Genomic DNA, 19794 nt, shown 5'->3' on the forward strand with positions numbered 1-19794 from the left:
AGCAGGGGCTGAAAGAGCACAGCTTCCCAGGAAGCAGAGTGCATCCAGCATGGCCATGATCCGTTCCCATCAGCATCACCCCGTTCTCGTGGCCATCTCCCCAGCACAGCTTCATTTCTGTGAGCGTCACTGTGCTCCCTGATTGTCTCCCCATTCCCACAGCCATATCCTCAGTCCTGTGATCATCCCACGGTCATCCCATTCCTCTGATCACTGCCCCATGCCTGCCATCTCCCCATTCCCATGCCCATCTCCCCTTTCCCACAGCCACCTCCCCTCTCCCATGCCCATCTCCCATCCCTGTGATAATCTCCCCACTCCTCTCATCGTCTCCCCATCTCCTCATTCCTGTGATCTTTCCCCCACTCCCATGACACCCTCCTGCTCCCATGCAGGTAGCATTCCCATTTCCCACCTTGCTGTGGGTGCAGCCTGTGTCAGGCCACAAAGAAACCAGAATTGCATTCCTCAGAAAGTGCTCCAAGCTCAGACATGCAGATGAAGGCCAAGCACCATAGTGGCAATGCTTTGCAGAGCCTTAGGAAGAAGATAAAGGCGATTTGCAAATGATTTGATGATTTTATATTTAATCAGACTTGTGCCTTTTCTCACCTGTTTAAGATGGGCCTGACTGTCTGAAAAGGCTGTTCGCAAAACAAACATGCAGGCTATTAATTACCCTGGATATAACCTTGGTCTCCTTTGACTTTGCTGAAGGCACTGCTGGAAGGGTTGCTCCTGCTGGAGGATGAACCCTGCTGTGTTCTGCCAGCTGGGCACAGCTCCTGGTGTGAGTATCCGTGTGTCATGGGAGAGCTGCAGAGCCCACAGGTGCCACAGATGGGGCACTGTGCTGTGAGCTGATATATGCATGGTTATTCCAGAACCAAATCTCATCACTGAACGGAAACTAAACCTGATCCTGGGGAAAATAAAATACCACTTTTTTGCATCGTTCTCTGCTCAGCTTCCACAGATGCCTCCAGGACAGCTTGGATGAGTCAAGAGATTTTTCAGGGTAAAACCACGTGGAAATGAGTAGAGAGGGAGAGTGCTTTCACAGTTCTGTGTTTGAATAGCACCCACTGAGAAGTGGTGGCTTTGCATGGTGCAAACACTGCCTTAGGATGGAACAGCTCAGGAGGGCCTGCAGAGCTCCAGGCTGACAGAAAGCGCCGAATCTCAGCCCTGCAGCAGGCGAGGAGACATCCCAGCAGCAAGCACAGAGACTGCACCAGGGACATTAGTACATCAGCAGGGAACAGAGTGACCCTGGGGGACAGAGCCCCTCCCAGCCCCAGCCCAGGCTCTCAAAGGAAGCAGCTATAGGGCTCAGAGGGGCACCTGGCACTGGCTGCATCCCCCATCAGGGCCCACAAACCCTTATTGTTCCCACTGAGGGCATCGTGCTCCCCATTATCCGAGCAACACCTGGATGCCAGGAGTGCCCCTGCCCCACCGCTCCTCCCCAGGCCTCTCCTCCCAGGAATGCAGCGAATGCAAAAGCTGACAGCTGCCCAAACCAGCTTTTACCCTTATATAGTATCTGCTTACACGCTCCCTGCAGAACGCCGGGCTGGAAAAGCCTGATGGTGATGTGGGAAGATAAAGGGCTGCAGCCACAGTGGGGATAAATATTTGTCATTTTCCATCGCTTTGTAAGAGCAGGCAGTGAGCAGCTCAGGAAACCTGCGATTAAACCGCATTCCAATCTAATTAACTCCTGCCTGCCTGCTGCTGGCACTGCAGGGGTTAATGCTGCTGCATCACACAGCAAGCTGTCAGCGGGCATTAATCAGGGTGCTGCACGGTGCAGGGCTGCATGCAAATCACCAGTGACAGTGGGAAGCAGCAGTGTCCTCCATCAGAGCCCCCCACCACACACTGCTGTGCCCCAGCACCTCAGTCTGACTGGAGCCCTTCCAGCATCACCTCAGGGTCCCTGTGTGTTTTGGTGATGCTCAGCAGAAGCACAGAGCAAAGCTGGACCTTCCTGTGACCTGCCAGCCTCCCAGGCTGCCCCAATTCCTGCTGGTTTTTACTGGGCCGGTTGCTGCTCTTCCAGAGCTGCTGTGGCCAGATTTGCCCTGCTGCAGGAACGCCCACCTGGCAGCATCTCTGGTGGGAAGCTGTTGGGAAAGGCCATGGATCTGCCACGTGCTCGGTTTGGCTCTCTGCACACCCAGCCCCGCCACCCATTCCAAACATCCCCTCCATAGGCACAAAAACTCATTTTCCCTCATTTTAGTCCACTGGCTCGCTGCTTCTCATTTGTGCTGAGCACTAACCACAGCCTGCACGTGCAGTGGGCTGAGCGTGTGCAGGCAGGTCAGCCACCCAGAGCCATGCACAGAGCTCTGTGCAAATGCATTTGTTTTTCCTCCCCGTTTCTCTGCATGGAGCTGCTTTCACTGGGGCTGCTCAGCTGTAACCCCCCATCCCCCCCTGTCCCTCCCCCGGGGTGCACCACAGGTGCTGTGTGCCGAATCTCTGCATTCCTGGCATGCCTGGAATTCCTTGATGCTTAACCTCAGCTCCAAATTTCCTGGATTTATAACACTTGGTTTTAGGTTAATAGCAACGAACTTGTAACATTATTCACTCCAGACTGCTGCTATCCGAGCTGCCCTGTAACACTGCCTTAATACTCTGCATGGAACGTATACATTCGTTAGACTGCCAAAGCTGCCTCAAGAATTTCAGCTCCCTGCTTCTATTAAATCTATTAAACCTGATATCTCAGTAGCTTGGAAAAGATTGCTTTGAATGGGAAACGTCCCCCCTCCCACACACACACTGCTGGATGCAGCCCCATTGCTCCCCATCGGGACGCTACCTCCTCAGTACCGTGTCTGCAGTTTCCTTCAGGCAAAAGCAGAGTAAAAGCTTTCCTACTGGAAGCAGTTTTGTCCCCAAAATGGTATTTTTTTCCTTTGGTTCCTTTCACAGGAAATGTTTCAGGTTTCAGATTTTTATATAAAAAATAAAGCACCACGAAGTGAAATTATCTCTCAAGGAGAAACACAAACTCTCCTGCTGCCCAGGTCTGTGTGCATCCTGCCCCTGGCCCAGCACCCTGAGGGCCATCTCATGTCCTCCCATGCTGTCCTGCCCAGGGCTCAGGGACAGGAGGGTCCCGTTCCCAGCCCTGCTGGCCACATGGGGCTGACTGTGTCCAGATGTGTGGGTTTTGCTGCAATGCATTACAGGTCATGAGGCAGCTTGCTGAGGAGCCCCTCCAAATGGTTAAAGGGAAGAGGAGTGACTTGCATGGGAGGTTCCCATTAGCTGTGGTCACACACCAGCAAAATAAATTAGGGATGAAAGCTCCAACACATTTTAGATACAACACATTTTAGATCCTGCTTGGAACCCCATTTAGACAGAGCTGCAATGCCCTGCCTGAGGTCCCTGCCACCACCTTTATCTGAGAGAAGGAAGGTCCAAGATGTGATTTTGCTGATATAATTGAAGACACAGGAGGACTTTTTCCTCCTGTTAGTTCAGACCACATACCTGGTTTGCCCACCTCCTGCCTCCATCAGTGCCTGGCCTCCTGCAGAGGCTCTTGATGAGGTTCAGGCAGATCTCTGCACCTTCTCATGGAAGTCTGATCCACTGGAAGTCCCACTGTGCTATAGGACCCTTCTACGCCCCGTAGCCCCATTGGAGCTGACTGTCCCCTGGAGGAGACCCCTGACACTGGGACTTATCCTCATTCCTCTGCCATCACATCTCCAGGCAGTCACTGAGGGTGGCACGCAGCATGGGAGCAGCTTATCTTGGTATTCCTCCACCCCATGCCACTAGTTTAAGAGTTTTGAACATTTGACTTCTCCTCCCTTCGTCAATTCCTATAATCACATTATTTTCTCTTTCTGGATACTTCAGGAAGGAAAGAGGAAGGTTCCATGTAGCTGGAGGAGCTGACACTCAAACCACAGGTAAAATCCAATGAAACAGCAATAGAATAAAGGTGACCAGGGAGGAGTAACATCAGGAGAAGCAGATGCAGTCTGTTCCCCAGACACTTTCCCACTCTCTGGATTCTTTCTGCATGCAACATTTCCTGGGCCTGGTGTGGTTTGTTGGTTTAGCAAATCTCAACAGATCTCTTTTTTTCAGATGCTTATTCAGCATTATTCAGCATTATTCCTTGAATCCATGAAAACTTTCTGCAGCCACAGTGTCCTTTGGCGAGGAGCTCCCCAGATCTGCCAGCCCTCGTGGCATGAACTGTGCATTCATATGTCCCGTGTTCATCTTCTGCCAGCTCCAGCCAACGACCCGTAGCTTTTGCAGAAGGGGACAGCAGATCCCCTCCATTTTTGGGAATATCTCTGAGTTCTCCAGACCTCTGAGCCACCATCAGTTCAGGCTGAATGTCTCCAAAGGCACAGCTCCTATTGCAGAATTCACCCCAGAGGAGCTGAAGGAAGAAATAACTGGAGCTGAGCCATCACCCACTGAAAGGGAAGAGCTTGGACAAGCCTTACAAGTGATGCCATCTCCATCAACACTCTTGTGTGCGTCCCAGTCCCCATCTAGAATGCAGGGGATTCCCAGGGATCTAGCGATGGGACAAGAGGTAACGGCCTTAAGTTGCACCCGGGAGGTTCATGTTGACTATCAGGAACAATTTCTTCTTGGAAAGCGTGTTGCTGCACTGACAGGCTGCGCAGGGAGGTGGGGAATCACTGTCCCTGGGGTATTCAAGAAGCGTGGAGATGTGGCACTGAGGGACATGAGCTAGTGGCACGGTGGGAATGCGATGGGGTTGGCCCTGGTGATCTTAGTCTTCTCCAGCCTTAATGACTCTCTGATTCCTTCTGGCCTCATCCTGTAGGCCTATGAGCTGAGCTCACCCCTACACCACCCTCAGTCCTCTGAGGAACCACCGCTCCAGCAGCTCTCAGAAGGCACTCCACGTGCACAGGAGCTGCAGGCAGTTCTGGACACAGAGCAGGGAGAGGTCACACACATTCCTCCTATGCCTTCCGAACTGACATTTGGACATGCAAACACACATCTGGAAGTGGGCTGACAAGTGATTTCTAAAGCTTCCCGCTGCCTTGCTCCCAGCCCAGCCTCCCTGAGCTCAGTGGTGCAACCTGACCGGTTTCCATCCCGCTCAGCAGGTTTGGTCGTTGCCTTGCTGGTTGCTGGCGAGACAACTGTATTTTCTGGTTTTACCTGCAGCACCTTTCATGTGGGATGAACCTGTTGGCTGATCTGCTTGCACACTGTAGGTCCAACATGAGCTGGGATTGAGGGAGAACACACAGATCTGCAGTTATGCAGCCGGAGATAGATGAGACTTTCTCACCGGTCCCGATCACTGTGTGTCACTGGGAACATGCTGTCCAGGTGCCCACAAATCCACATCGTCTCCTGCTCATGGTAGCCCTGGCAGAGCTCCAGCAGCTTCCATAGCTGTAATATGTTCAACCAAAGGATATCTGTGCTGGAGACTCATCAGCAAAACTCCTTGGCAGAGCCCAGGCTCTGCACCAGGGATGCAAAGGATGAAAGGAGACACCATCCCATTACTGGAGGAACTTTGGGAATTGTGGCAAAATCCTCAAAACTCATCTCCTGCTTCAGAATTGGGTCTCCCCAGATTCGTAGAGACATTCCTGGGACCGCTCCAATGTGAGTGTACAAAAGTCACTTTGCCATCCTTGACTCATTTTATGCTTCTCCAAAGTGGCAGCAGTGTTCCAGTGCCTTGGAGAGATGACGAATATTCACAAAGGGCTTTAGGTCTCCTGAATGAAGGGATAAAATCCTCGCTGTCCCACCCTGCTCACCGAGTCACACTCAGGTCAGGAACCAGGCAGGAGGAACATTTTAAGCACAGTTTGGGGCCGACACTCAGCCTGCGGAAGTGCTGCATGCAGAACGTGATAAATCACAGCTTTTGCTGAATCCCCCCGGAGGGAAATCTGGAGCACTTTGTCCAAGCTTGTTAGCTTGTGATACATCGGGAAGATTCGTGTCTTCCAGGAGCTGGAACTCTTCCTCGAACAGAGGCAGCACAGGATGAATGGGCGCTGGGAGTGGAGGCCTTTGGCAGAGGGGAGGAAGGGCAGAGCGAAGGCTGTGTGAGCAGCCCCATTTTCACACAGGGAAGGAGCATCCCTGGATGTACTTTTTCCTTTTAAGGGCACCAGGCACAGGCAGCGGGGAGCATTCAGCAGGGGATGGCTGAATAGCAGAGGATCAAATCTCACAGCTTCTTCAGCCTGTGCTTTTGTCTTTTTCCCATCCATCTCCCTGTGCTCAGCAGCTTCCTGGCCATCCTCCCCCAGCACTTCCCATAAGTTCTTCTCCCTCCCTATCCTGCCCCTTCCCAGCCCTCCACAACCTCCTGTTTGAGGTATGTTCAGCATTCCACCAAGCAGGTTCTGCCTGTGGCCTCGGAAGTCCCTGCAGGAGGTGGATCTCTGCCTGCTAACTGGGAACACGTGCTTGCTCCACTGCCCAGCTCCGAGCCAGGGCTGAGCGATAGATTTGGCTTCATCACCCCAGCTGTGCAGGAAGAATTCATAGGATCATAGACTCAATGGCAGGGGTTGGAAGGGACATCAAGCTCCAACCCCTCTGCTGCATGCAGGGCTGCCAACCTCCGCATTTAATACCAGCCCAGCCTGCCCAGGGCCCCATCCAACCTGCCAGTGAACACCTCCAGGGATGGACGGGGCATCCAATGCCTCTCTGGGCAGCTGTTCCAGCTCCTCACCACTCTCTCTGTGAAGAACTTCCCCCTGACATCCAACCTAAATCTTCCCTCCCTCGACTTCAAACCATTTCCCCTTGTCCTGCTGATATCTACCCTTTCAAAGAGTCGACTCCCCTCCTGTCTGTAGGCTCCCTTTATGTACTGAAGGCTGCAATGAGCTCACCCTGCAGCCTTCTCTTCTCCATGCTGAACAAGCCCAGCTCCCTCAGCCTGTCCTCGTAGGGGAGGTGCTCCAGCACCCTCTTCATCTTTGTGTCCCTCCCCTGGACCCTCTCCAGCAGCTCCCTGTCTTTCCTGTACTGGGGACCCCAGACCTGGACGCCGTGCTGCAGCTGGGGCCTCATGAGGGCAGAGGGGGACGATCACCTTGTGCCAGCTGCCACCCCTCTTCTCATGGATCCTGGGATACCATTTGCTTTCTGAGCTGCAAGATCACACTGCTGGCTCATGCTAAGTTTTTCATCCACCAAGAAAGACTAGATGTCAAGATATCTAGAAAGACTAGATAAAATGGAGAAGAAGCAGTATGCTGGAGAAACTGTCTCTACTGATTAACTGGGATGAACCCGTGGTGCTATCAGAAACACCTGATGAAGATCGGGATGATCAGAAGAATCTACTGAAGGAGCTGATCAAACTGACCAAAGGTGGTGAGCGCTGCTCCTGTACCATCAAAAATCTCAACTATTAAAGGCAATTCCTGCTCAACAACAGGAAATCTGTGTCGTGTGCGGTGGTGTGAGAATGGAGAAGACATGAAGGAGCGGCCTAAAAAACCCAATCCAGAACTACGATCAACCACCAAAACCGGTGCTACAAAACCAGTGCGCAGACAGCAGCACCGTGCCAACAGGGATTCCTTGATCCGTCAACCAGACAGGGAACGATCAGCAAAACTCACTCACCTTTAAGCAGCCCCCCCAAAAAAACAACATTTACTCTCTGCATACGCAGTAAGCACAGAAAAATGTCAACACAGTGTGGTTGTGTTTATGGAGAGTTTATTATCTTGAGCCCATTGCTTTTTGCCAGTTTGTACAGAGAGAGAATCAAATAGGAGAGTGGAGAAGAGGTCAGTGGGGAACCTGTTTCAGGCTGCTCTAACGCAGCCTCTGGGGCAGTAACCCAAGGGTGACTCAGGAGGAATACAGTGTTGGCTCAGTGGTATTCACAGCATGGACTGAACTCGATATTTCACTGAAGGAAAAGCAAACTGGCTGTGCTTTTGCTGGGCACACTCTCAGAGCGATCTCAGGTCAGGATTAAGAAGCCTCAAAGGACTTGCAGATCATCAGGAATTTATAGTGGAATGGATAAGATGGTGGTAATTCTTAATGTTGTCTGAGACCTTTGATTCAGTTTGTAGACGAGACTCCACTTTGTTGCTGTTGTTTTAAAAAAGGAGTGTCCAAAAAAATAAGTGTTGGAATGTTCCCTCTACACGCAGGACAGCATCCATAGTAGAGCACAGCAGCAGAAGCATTCATCCTCCACAAGCTCCTTGTGGCCTATCGACCACCTGTGTGTTCTACAACACAGCTGCACTTATGCTCTTCCTATCAATGAAAATATGGCACAGAAGCATAGAAAGACAGCTGCAATAAAAGGATGGACTGGAAGCTGGGACTTCACATTACAGTTAAAGTTTGGATGACTGGAGAGTAAGTAAAATTAAATGTGAAGGGATTTTACCAAGGAAATCATCAGCCTCCTGTTAGAGGTGGGCTAGCAGATATCAACCTGTAGTCACAGTTACATCTTACTCCAGCCAGAAAAGCCAGGAGCAGCTGAGGCAGTAAGGGGGGGTGGGAAGAAGCAACAAGGCCATGAAGGCACACCAGGGTTCTGGCCGTGGCAACAAGGCCACCAAAAGCAACAGCGCCTCTTGGCAGTGCTCCTGCTCTTGCCAGGCTCTGCAAGTGAAGAGATCTGACCAAAAGCCGGCTTTGCTGCTGCTGCAAGTGGCAGACAGCCTACAGAGCACAGGGCACAAATGGCGTCTGGGAACAGGGGCTTTCAGAGAGCTGTCTGTTGGGCCATGTTTGCCTTGAGGGCAGAAGACTTATCAGCCCAACCAAGTGCAGAGAGAGCCATCCCCCAGCCCGTGCCAGCCTTCCAGCTGGAAGAGATCGCTGTGGCACTGCCAGCACGGCTCCGACCTCGGGCATGCTGTGGGACAACGTCAGTGAGTTGTGCTTATGCATCATGCGGCTGGGCCTTGGAGCCAAGCAGATGTACATCAAAGATGGACCCCAAACCACTGGCTCTGCCGACCACGAGCTGCAGAAACACAAGCCATCTGAACCGGTGAGCCAAAGAGTGAACTGCGTTGGTTCTGTATGCGAGCCATTCAAACATGTGAGCTCTGAGCTGCATGCGGATCAGAGTCAGCTCAGCCAGGAGCGGCGGGCAGTGCAGAGTGCACTGTTGCACTTCTTGGAGCCACCAACATCTGCCTTTGGTGGCTCACAGCTGCCTTCGGTCTCCCAGCTCTGCAGATTCAGCCTGGCAGGCTGGGAAAGCAGTGAAAAAAAGCCAAGGACTGTTGCTCAGGAAGATGCCATCTCAAAACAAGATGGCAATGGCAGAAGTAACTTGGCTAAGTAAGGAAAGCAACCAGTCACTTCCCTGAAACTCCAAGGGGAAAATATGGTTCAAAAGAGAAATGCTATTTCAAGAGACGTTCTGCATACAAAACAGCAGCAGATCGGCCAGCAGGACATATCAGTCCACATCCGTGCCCAGCTCTTCACAGGAAGCAGAACACTGTGGTGGGAGAGAGTAAAACCACGGCAACCAAGCTGAGAACTTTGCAGACCAATTGCCAGAGGAATTTATACCAAAGGCCAAAAGGAGGTGCAAAGGTTTCCAGCGTCTGTGCACCCAAAAAGCCTTTCCACCAAGGCAGATGGCAATAAGCAGGCTCAGCTGAGCTGTGCTCCTGCCCCAAGTCTGGCTGCTAAACAGCAGAAAACTACAGAAAGCTTCAAGACAGATGGGCTGAGCTCGGGCAAAGAGGAGAGCTTCCAACCTGACCCTCTTCTGCAGAAACGTGCTGAGCACGAGAAACCATCAGGGAAACATAAAACAAAACATCTGGAAGTGCAGGGGAGGAGAACGAGGTCTTTCCTGACAGTGGATGACCCCTTGACACTGAAAATACCAACAACGTGGTCATGCTACCAAGGAAGGTGGTGAAGCTCTCAGAGCCCACTTTGCACTGCAGCTTGCTGCCTGCCAAACCCTGCCAGCAGAAGCTGCACAAGCAGCAGCAGCACCCCTGGTTGCTTTAGTGATGCATCTGAGTCTGACCTTTGAGCTGGGCCTCTCTTGCTCTCTTGGCTTTACTGGGCTCCTCACTTCACTGCTGGCGTCCACACAAGGACCTTCCCTTCAACACCCGTCCGGCAGCCCACAGCAGACGTCTGGGGGGAGCACAGCTGTTTGCCTCTTGAAGGATGATTTCATTGCCAAGCCAGGCATCTGTGCTAAGTCCCTCTGCCACAGGGCAGAGATGCAGCTGGAGGAGGTTCTGCTGATCTGCTGTGCTCCTGACACGGGCACCCTCTGCTCTGCCAACGGGCTTGGAGCTGGGTCTGAGTGCAGTGTGCTGGTGGGCAGTTGGCTGTGGTTGTGCTGTGGAGTTGCCGTGCAGTTTGGCTAGGAGGTGAAAAGTACCCAGCAAGGCCTGCAGCACAGAGCAGGCATGAGAAACCCAGATCCCCAGACCTGGCTATGGGCAAACAAACCCAAACCAGAGTGACCCCTGCAGATTGACAGGGCTGTGCCTGGCCAACAACCCCAGGTCTGTGGGAATCACAGAATCATAGAATGGGCTGGGTTGAGCACCCACTGGGAGAGCAAAGGGCACAGCATGTGCTTATGGTTCAGCATTACCGCTGTGGGCATTTCTCCACAGAGAGAATTTCTCCACGGATGCCGACGGTGCTTCCGACACCCGACGCGATTCTCCCTGGATCCATTGTGCGTCCACTGGCCACTGCTGCAATGCAGACCAACAGCAGCGGAGCAGTGCCAGTGTCCACCCAAACCCTCTCTGTCCCCAGTGTCACCTACGTGGTGCCTCAGGCTTCTGTCTGGCCTGGGGCACCAGGTGTCCAGGCACAGGGAGTGCAGCTCCCACCTGGGGGGATGCCCCAAGTGGTTCAGCTGCCACGTGGGGGGAAGCCCCCAACCGTGGGTCAGCTCCCACCTCAGGGGGTGCCTCCCACTGTGGTTCAGCTCACTCCTGAGGGGCTGCTCACAGTTGTGGGTCAACTCCAACCTGGGGGTCAGCAGTTACCCCTGCTCATGATCCTACCCTGTGCCGACCTGCAGGGCAGGACAGGGCAGCACACAGGGCCATGTGCCAGGGCTGCTCCCAGCAGCGCCATCCCTCCCCTCCAAAATCCTCTCCAAAATCCCCTCACCTCCTCAGTCAGCACCATTGGGATTGTAGGGATGGTAAATGGTTGGGGTGGGATTCTGGGAGAGCTGGGGTGGCTCAGCCTGCAGGAGAGCAGGCCATGGGGGATCCCAGGCATGGCCACCAGTCCCTGCAGGGAGGTGCAGAGAGGACGGAGCCCAGAGGCACTGGGCAACACACTGGGGCACAGCTGCGGTTGCAGCAAGACAAGAAGTGCAGCTCCTCCTCACTGGTGGTCTACATTACCATCACTGCTGACAGTGCCCCATCCCGGCTGCCCAGCTGTGGGCTGGTAACACCCTGCCATTGCCATCCCCTGAAGAAGAGTGCAGAGTAAGCAGATGAGGTGCCCAGAACGAGTGGCCTGGGTTGAAAAGGACAACAAACATCGTCTGGTTCCAACCCCCTGCTGTGTGCAGGTCACCAACCAGCAGCCCAGGCTGCCCAGAGCCACATCCAACCTGGCCTCGAATGCCGCCAGGGATGGGGCATCCACAGCCTCTTTGGGCAACCTGTGCCAGTGCCTCACCACCCTCTGGCTGAAAAACTTCCTCCTCATATCCAACCTAAACCTCCCCTGTCTCACTTTAAAACCATTCCCCTCCTCCTATCCCCATCCACCCTCACAAACAGCCGTTCTCCCTCCTGTTCATACGCTCCCTTCAAATTCTGGAAGGCCACAGTGAGGTCTCCCTGCAGCCTTCTCTTCCCCAAGCTCAACAGGCCCAGTTTCAACCTTTCCTCACACAGAGCTGCTCCAGCCCTCTGCTCATCTCAGTGCCCCATCCACCAACGCCGTCCCTCCACCATCGAAGGCCGCCACATCGCTCAGCCACCATCTGCCCTTGGCGCAGCCACGCTGGCGGTCTCCAATCACTCCTTGCTGCTGGATGTGCCTTAACACAGCTTCCAGGAGGATCTGCTCCATCATCTGCCCAGGCACAGAGCTCAGGCTCACCGCCCTCACCCTTTCTTAACCATGGCAGCAACATTTCCCTTTCTCCAGTCACCGGGGACTTCACCGCACAGCCGCTACTGCTCAAATGCGATGGAGAGCGGCTCGGCAGCCACATCAGCCATCTCTCTCAGAGCCCCAGGATGGATATCATCCCGCCCCACGGATTTACATGCATTCAGTTACACCAGGAGGACTCGGCCTTGTTCCACCCTTGCACTGGGACGGAATCCCACGCCACGGCTAACTCAAATCTCCCCTCCTTTACGTTAGAACCATTCCCCCTTTGTCCAATCACCATCACCACACAAAAACTTGGTTTCCCTCCTCTTTATAATCTCCTTTGAAACAACGGCAGGCTGCACTGAGCGGCCACAGCAAGCGGTGGTGACGGGGCAGGCACAGAGCAATGCCTGTGTCACCACGGGACCGTGTCACAGAGGCGCACTGTGAGCTCAGCGGAGAGGGGCTGACCCCAGCGGTCACGGAACCCCCCACTGCCACTCTCGAGCTACCTTGGCAGGTAAGGCAGCAGGCTCCCTCTGCTCCTGGCACGGTGGCCCTCCAGGGGATGCCAGTGCCCCAGATCTCACCCAGCGCCCATCTGGGCATTTCTCCACAGAGAGAATTTCTCCACGGATGCCGACGGTGCTTCCGACACCCGACGCGATTATCCCTGGATCCATTGTGCGTCCACTGGCCACTGCTGCAATGCAGACCAACAGCAGCGGAGCAGTGCCAGTGTCCACCCAAACCCTCTCTGTCCCCAGTGTCACCTACGTGGTGCCTCAGGCTTCTGTCTGGCCTGGGGCATCAGGTGTCCAGGCACAGGGAGTGCAGCTCCCACCTGGGGGGATGCCCCAAGCTGTGGGAGTGCAGCTCCCAGCTGGGGGGGTCTCCCAAGTGGTTCAGCTGCCACCTGGGGTGATGCCCCAAGCTGTGGGTCAGCTCCCAGCTGGGGGGGTCCCCCAGGTTGTGGGTCAGCTCCCACCTGGGGTCATAACCCAAGTGGTGGGTCAGCTCCCACCTGGGGTGATGCCCCAAGCTGTGGGTCAGATCTCACTTGGGGGGGTCCCCCAGGTTGTGGGTCAGCTGCCCGCTGGGGTGCTGCCCCAAGTTGTGGGTCAGCTGCCCACTGAGGTGCTGCCCCAAGTTGTGGGTCAGCTGCCCACTGAGGTGCTGCCCCAAGTTGTGGGTCAGCTGCCCGCTGGGGGGATGCCCCAAGTTGTGGGTCAGCTGCCCGCTGGGGTGATGCCCCAAGTTGTGGGTCAGCTGCCCGCTGGGGTGCTGCCCCAAGTTGTGGGTCAGCTGCCCGCTGGGGTGACATCCCAAGTTGTGGGTCAGCTCCCATCTGGGGTGACAACCCAAGTTGTGGGTCAGCTGCCCGCTGGGGTGATGCCCCAAGTGGTGGGTCAGCTCCCACCTGGGGTGACAACCCAAGTTGTGGGTCAGCTCCCATCTGGGGTGCTGCCCCAAGTGGTGGGTCAGCTCCCACCTGGGGTGACATCCCAAGTTGTGGGTCAGCTCCCATCTGGGGTGACAACCCAAGTTGTGGGTCAGCTGCCCGCTGGGGGGATGCCCACAACAGTGGTGCAGCTCCCACCTGGGGGGGTCCCGCAAGTTGTGGGTCAGCTGCCCGCTGGGGTGATGCCCCAAGTCGTGGGTCAGCTCCCACCTGCGGGGAAGCCCCCAACTGTGGGTAAGCAACCACGTGGGAGGAAGGCCCCAGCTGTGGGCAAGCGGCCACGTGGGGGGAAGCCCCCAACCGTGGGTCAGCTCCCACCTCAGGGGGTGCCTCCCATTGTGGTTCAGCTCACTCCCGAGGGGCTGCTCACTGTTTTGGAACATCTCCCACCTGGGTGGCAGCAGTTACCCCTGCTCTTGCTCCTACCCGGGGGCATGAAGCCAGGTATGCCTCCCCCCAATGCCCCTGCCCACTACTGGGATCATCCCCCGGTGGCAGGGACGATGCAGCCCCAGCAGTGTGGGCAGCCCCCGCAGCCCGCAGGCAGCTGCCCGCTGCAGGCTGCCAGCCAGCCCGGCCCCTCCACTGTCCTCCAAGGACCTCCGGTGCAGCAGCGGGTGCGCCTCGTGCCCGGCACCCTGCCCACCATCTTAGAGCAGCCCGAGGAGCTGGAGGACCAGGGGCAGCCAGCACCCATCGGCGTGTGCCCCCATCCCAACGCGGCTCCGCTCAGCTGCAGCATCGCAGCGCTGGAATCAGGTGGTGAGTCTGGGGGCTGCAGGGCGGGCGGCAGGCTGGCCGCACCGGGTGGCTGTGGGAAAGATGGCATTGCCTCACGGCGCATTTTCTTGCTTTCCAGCAGCGACAACCAGCGCAGACATCCCGGAGGACATCACCGACATCGGTGACCTCCTGGCTTGGATGAACAGCGGTGAGTTTGGGGGCAGCAGAGCTGGCGGGGGAGCGTTTGCACCCATTTGCTGTGGGAAAGCTGGCCTTAACCCTGTGGCGATTTTCTTCCTCTTCCAGAACTGGCACCCAAAGAGGTCCCGGACGACATCCCGGGCACGGATGAGGACGCGGCCGAGTGCCCAGCCCCTGCCTGCACCCCCAGCGGGCACCAGCAGAGCGCTGGCAGCATCCGAGCCACCAAGAGGAAGCTGCCGCAGAGCCAGGATGCTCCAGAACAAAAGCGCTCGCGCTAGGCGAAGCTGGGTGGGCTCAGCCAACACGGGAGCATCGGCAGAAACCGGCCCACGTGGTGCAGCAGGAGACACGGCCACAGCAGGAGACACAGCCAACAAATCAGGCTACCTGTAGCCCCGGGCTCCTCGCCGGCCCTCGCACAGAGCAGCGGCAGTGCTCCAGGGGCACCGGCACCGGCCCCAGCCCAACCCCTCCAAACCTGGGCTGTCCACCAACAACACCTTGGACGGCGACAGTGTGGGATTCCATCAGATTATGTTATGTTATTTTATGTTATTTTATGTTCAATTACATTAAATTATTTAAATTATTAAATGTGTCATATCCTCTTTGCTACAACGACCTGCAGTTGTTTATGCAGCACCAACCCCCACCCCAGAGCCCAGCCCAGAGCCACATCCAGCCTGGCCTTGAATGCCTGCAGGGATGGGGCATCCACAGCCTCCTTGGGCAACCTGTGCCAGTGCCTCACCACCCTCTGGCTGAAAACTTCCTCCTCATATCCAACCTAAACCTCCCCTGTCTCACTTTAAAACCATTCCCCTCCTCCTATCCCCATCCACCCTCACAAACAGCCGTTCTCCCTCCTGTTCATACGCTCCCTTCAAATTCTGGAAGGCCACAGTGAGGTCTCCCTGCAGCCTTCTCTTCCCCAAGCTCAACAGGCCCAGTTTCAACCTTTCCTCACACAGAGCTGCTCCAGCCCTCTGCTCATCTCAGTGCCCCGTCCACCAACGCCGTCCCTCCACCATCGAAGGCCGCCACATCGCTCAGCCACCATCTGCCCTTGGCGCAGCCACGCTGGCGGTCTCCAATCACTCCTTGCTGCTGGATGTGCCTTAACACAGCTTCCAGGAGGATCTGCTCCATCATCTGCCCAGGCACAGAGCTCAGGCTCACCGCCCTCACCCTTTCTTAACCATGGCAGCAACGTTTCCCTTTCTCCAGTCACCGGGGACTTCACCGCACAGCCGCTACTGCTCAAATGCGATGGAGAGCGGCTCGGCAGCCACATCAGCCATCTCTCTCAGAGCCCCAGGATGGATATCATCCCGCCCCATGGATTTACATGCATTCAGTTACACCAGGAGGACTCGGCCTTGTTCCACCCTTGCACTGGGATGGAAACCTTTTCGCACACCCTCACCTAGAGGCTCAGTGGTCCTGGCAGGCACGGGAAGCCTGACCACCTGTGATGACTTTGGCAAAGCACTTAGTGAGTACCTCAGCTTTTTTATGTCTGAGGAATACAGCTTCCCATTACCTTTGATCAGTCAGGGAATGCTCTCTTTGTCCTGTCTCCTCCTGTTTATGTACCTGTAGAACTCCTTTTTATCTTTAATATCACTCACCAAGTTCACCTCCATCTGCACCTTGGCTTTCCTCAGCCTGTCTCTACAAGCACAGAGAAGCAGCCCTGTATTCCTCCCAGGATCCACAGCCTTGCTGCCACTTTCTGTACATTTCATTTTTTCCTCAGTTTAAGCTGCAGGTCCTTGCTCAGCCATGCTTGTCTCCTGTTTCCCTTGCTCAGTTTCTTCTGCTGGGAGATGGGGAGCCGTTGTGCTCTCAGAAGGATGTCCTTAAAGAGTTGCCAGCTTTGTTCTGTGCCCATGCCCTTAAGGACAGTGTCCCAGGGGATCTCACTGAGCAGTTCCTTGAGCACCTGGAAGTTTACTCTCCTACAGGCTCCAGCTTAGGGCTATCTTCCTTGGGGATGCAGTCAGTAGCAGGGAGAACATGACAGCACTGAGGCAGGTATTGTCTCCAGGTTAGAACTGAGGGTGAATTCACAAACAGATACAGGCAGTGAATTGAAAGGCCCACCTGCAGACAGCAGATTTGCCATCAAAGACTCATTCCCATGGCAAGTTGTATGGTCTGGGCATCCAAGTAGATATAAACTGAAAAATACTTTGCTGAGTGTATTACAAGAGTGAACACATCCTGAAAGTAAGCAAAAATAGTGCTGGGAGAAAGGATTTCACAGCAGTACAGCAGGCTGGAGGGAGAGGAGCTGCAAAGGAAGAGGCTGAATTGGTCCTGTCCCAGCCAGAGAAACAGCCAGGGCCGTGCAAAGAGGCAGAAGAGCCCCGTGGTGCCCAACCCAACAGAAAGGGCTGAGAGAAGAGCCAGCATCACCCCACATTGCACAGAAGGGGAGAGGTGTGCAGCAATCAGCTGCATGGAAGCAGCTGACACAACTCTCCACTCACACCCAACCCCAATGCACTGCGTATGTAAGAGGAATATTTCCACTGCTTTCAAGGGGCGACATTCTGGGGGAGGTGAGGCACACCATGTATGTGTGTGCTGTGTGCATTAGCAGGGCTCTGGTAGGTGGGCTTGGAGAAACAGGAGTGACCTCACACACAGTGAGCTCTCCTGTAGGATGCAATGACCTCACTGGCATTTGGGTGGCAGGCAGCACCAGGGGTGAACAGTGAAATTTACAGTGGGGCTTGGGGCATTTCATTTTATACGGGTGATGTTTGGAGGTGGAAAGTAGCAGAAGAGCACATTTCCGTGGGTCTGAGCCAGAACTACTGGGCTAAGGCTCTGTTAAATAGTGGAATAAGTAACCTACAATGGAAATAAGTGAGAGGTTATTACAAGATACAAAGGAGGAAATGGGATACAGAGAGCCTTGGAGTGTGAGTGGTGCTGGGAGTTGCATTCCCATCCCAGTGGCTTGGATCACAGCTGTGCAACAGGCATGGGCTTCAGACAGACTGCCCCAAAGTGAGTAAACACATCTCACTCCTCAGGAGGTATGGGCATGAAACTGCAAAGGAGTGCAGACTGGAGGGAGAAGACCCCACTGCCGCAGTGCTGAGCAGCAGGAGCACACTGTGGGGCAGGAGAGCCATGAGCAGAGGTCCCACCGACAAGCAGGGACCCTACAACCTCCATGTGTAAGGAGCAGAAGAGCAACCTTTGGGAAGAATTCCCCTGCCAGCTCCACATTCAGGCTTTGGTTGTGAAACTCCCGACTTAAAGCAGGAATGACGGCGACATGGAGATGTCCAAGCACTTCCAGATGTCCCCACAAGCCACTGATCCCAGCACGCTGATACCTATCGTGGTTGGACCGAGAGAGCCGTGTGCTGCTGGAGCACCAGAGAAGGAAACTGGCACAAATATTTCCCACCTTTACTTACAGGAAGCCGATATTAATGAATTAAACATTAATGAAACCTGCGCTGACAAACTGCCCCCACAAGACGGCAGAAATATCTTTTCCATCTGCAAACGGGCTGCCAACAGGAGAAGGCTGAATGGTTTCCAGTGCACCTCAAGAGCATTTGTCAAAAATCTGTAGGAGAAAAGTCCAGAGCTTGAGCTAATACTTCTCTGTGGGATCAAAAAGCCTTGTCTGGGCTCCAGCAGGACGTGGACTGTGTGCCAGAGCTGCTGCTGGATGCGGACTGCAGGGAGCCATGGCCGTGTGGCCCTCGTGTTGAGCAGGGGCTCTTTGTACCCAGCAGGGTGTTGTTTAAAGGTTTGTGATTCATAAGACAAAAATAAATTTAAAGGATGTATGGTATCGTTTCCAGGCTGGAAAAGAGAAGATAAAGGGCTGAAACATTTTAAAGTGGGCTCCATAGATAGGGGAAGATATGAAGGCTTCTTGCTTGTGCCAAAAATAGTGTGCATGAAGGAAAAGAGCCATTATCTCCAGGAGCAAAGTAGCACAGATTTATTTATGCTGCCTAGAAAAACAAACCAAAAAGATGACCTTGTCGTGGGTCTTTGTTCTCAGGTGTCTCATACAGACTCATACAGATCCACTGCAGCTGCTAAGGATGCAAATTGAAAGCATTGTGGAAGACGTGGCTCACCTGCCCTGCCAGGGGCACAGCCATGCTAAGCAAGGACAATGGCATCGACCTGGAAGGGGCTGTAGGAAGCAGCCTGCCTTCCTGTGGAGGAATGAGGCAGAATACTACTGAAAAATTCTGCACATCAGAAGAGAAGAGGCCACCAGAGGGATTTAAATCAGGAGAGCCTTTGGAAATGACTGGCAAAAGTCGCATATGTTTGGGTGGGATGGACCGAGAGCTGTTGGGCATGGCGGGATGAAGCAGAGTGAATGGATGGTTGGATTTATGGATGGATGGACAGACATCTGCTGGTCTACAGGTGGCCCAGAGGTGGTAAGCAGGTCCCTGTGACAGGGCTGCCCTTGGGCATTGTGCAGTCGTCCAGAGTTGCTACAGCTGTGGGTCTGCGACACGAGCACTGTTCACAAAGTGGGACATGGGGAACGTCAACTTCCACTGGCCAAGACTTCCACTGGCCTCTTTCCATCACTCCGAATCTCAGCATGTGAACAGATGAGGAAGGAGCACCCAGGCACCAACCCAAGGGATGCTGCGATTCACCACTGCAACACCCACCCAGGCGGTGCTGGCTGCTGGTACCCAACGCCCTGAGCAGGATGGGCTCAGCAAAGTGAGCGATGTGCAAGAGCTGGATGGGCAGCGTGGGACTGGGGAGAGCGTGGCTGGAGTTCACCTGAGAAACTGCAGAATGACAGACATCAAAATTCCTTTCTTTCCCTTACTCTTAGCCCATCAAGATGGCCCAGTGAATAAACTCCCCAGCTCTGCACCTGTGGATGGGCAAAGGTTTGGGCTGCTTGACAGAACCTGGGGATTTGGCCATGGGGACAATAGGAGATGAGATGCCTGTGGGCTCCAGGATCTGCAGCACCCATCCCATCTTCTCCTCCTCTGGGCTGGGACGATGCTCAACCTGCTGCAACCAGGACACCACAAAAGCCCTGATGAGTGCAGTATCGTGAGGATTATGCAAATATTTTGATTAGCTTCTCCTTGAATCTAGATGAAGGGGAGATTTTTATCACATTTAATGACAAAACAGTTCTTTTTTTTTGTTTGTTTGTTTTCCAGGAGGGAAGAAGAGGCTGCCTAATTGCTGAAGGAGGATTCCTGGAGTGATCTAATAGCAGATGAAAGCAGCCAGATAGGAGCTGC

The 19794-nt window shown here is 54.4% G+C and overlaps 1 protein-coding gene across 1 annotated transcript; it reads left to right on the plus strand.

Annotated features, from left to right (window-relative positions):
• Positions 1-13698: 13698 nt before the first annotated feature.
• LOC128083228 (proline-rich protein HaeIII subfamily 1-like) lies at positions 13699-14793 on the plus strand. The gene is made up of 3 exons (XM_052688265.1): positions 13699-14350; positions 14448-14519; positions 14618-14793. Exons 1-3 carry the CDS (start codon positions 13699-13701, stop codon positions 14791-14793), a joined length of 900 nt encoding a protein of 299 aa, XP_052544225.1.
• Positions 14794-19794: the final 5001 nt, after the last annotated feature.

The sequence above is a fragment of the Tympanuchus pallidicinctus genome, unplaced genomic scaffold, assembly GCF_026119805.1.
Source record: "Tympanuchus pallidicinctus isolate F22 unplaced genomic scaffold, pur_lepc_1.0 scaffold23, whole genome shotgun sequence".
NCBI lineage: Eukaryota > Metazoa > Chordata > Aves > Galliformes > Phasianidae > Tympanuchus > Tympanuchus pallidicinctus.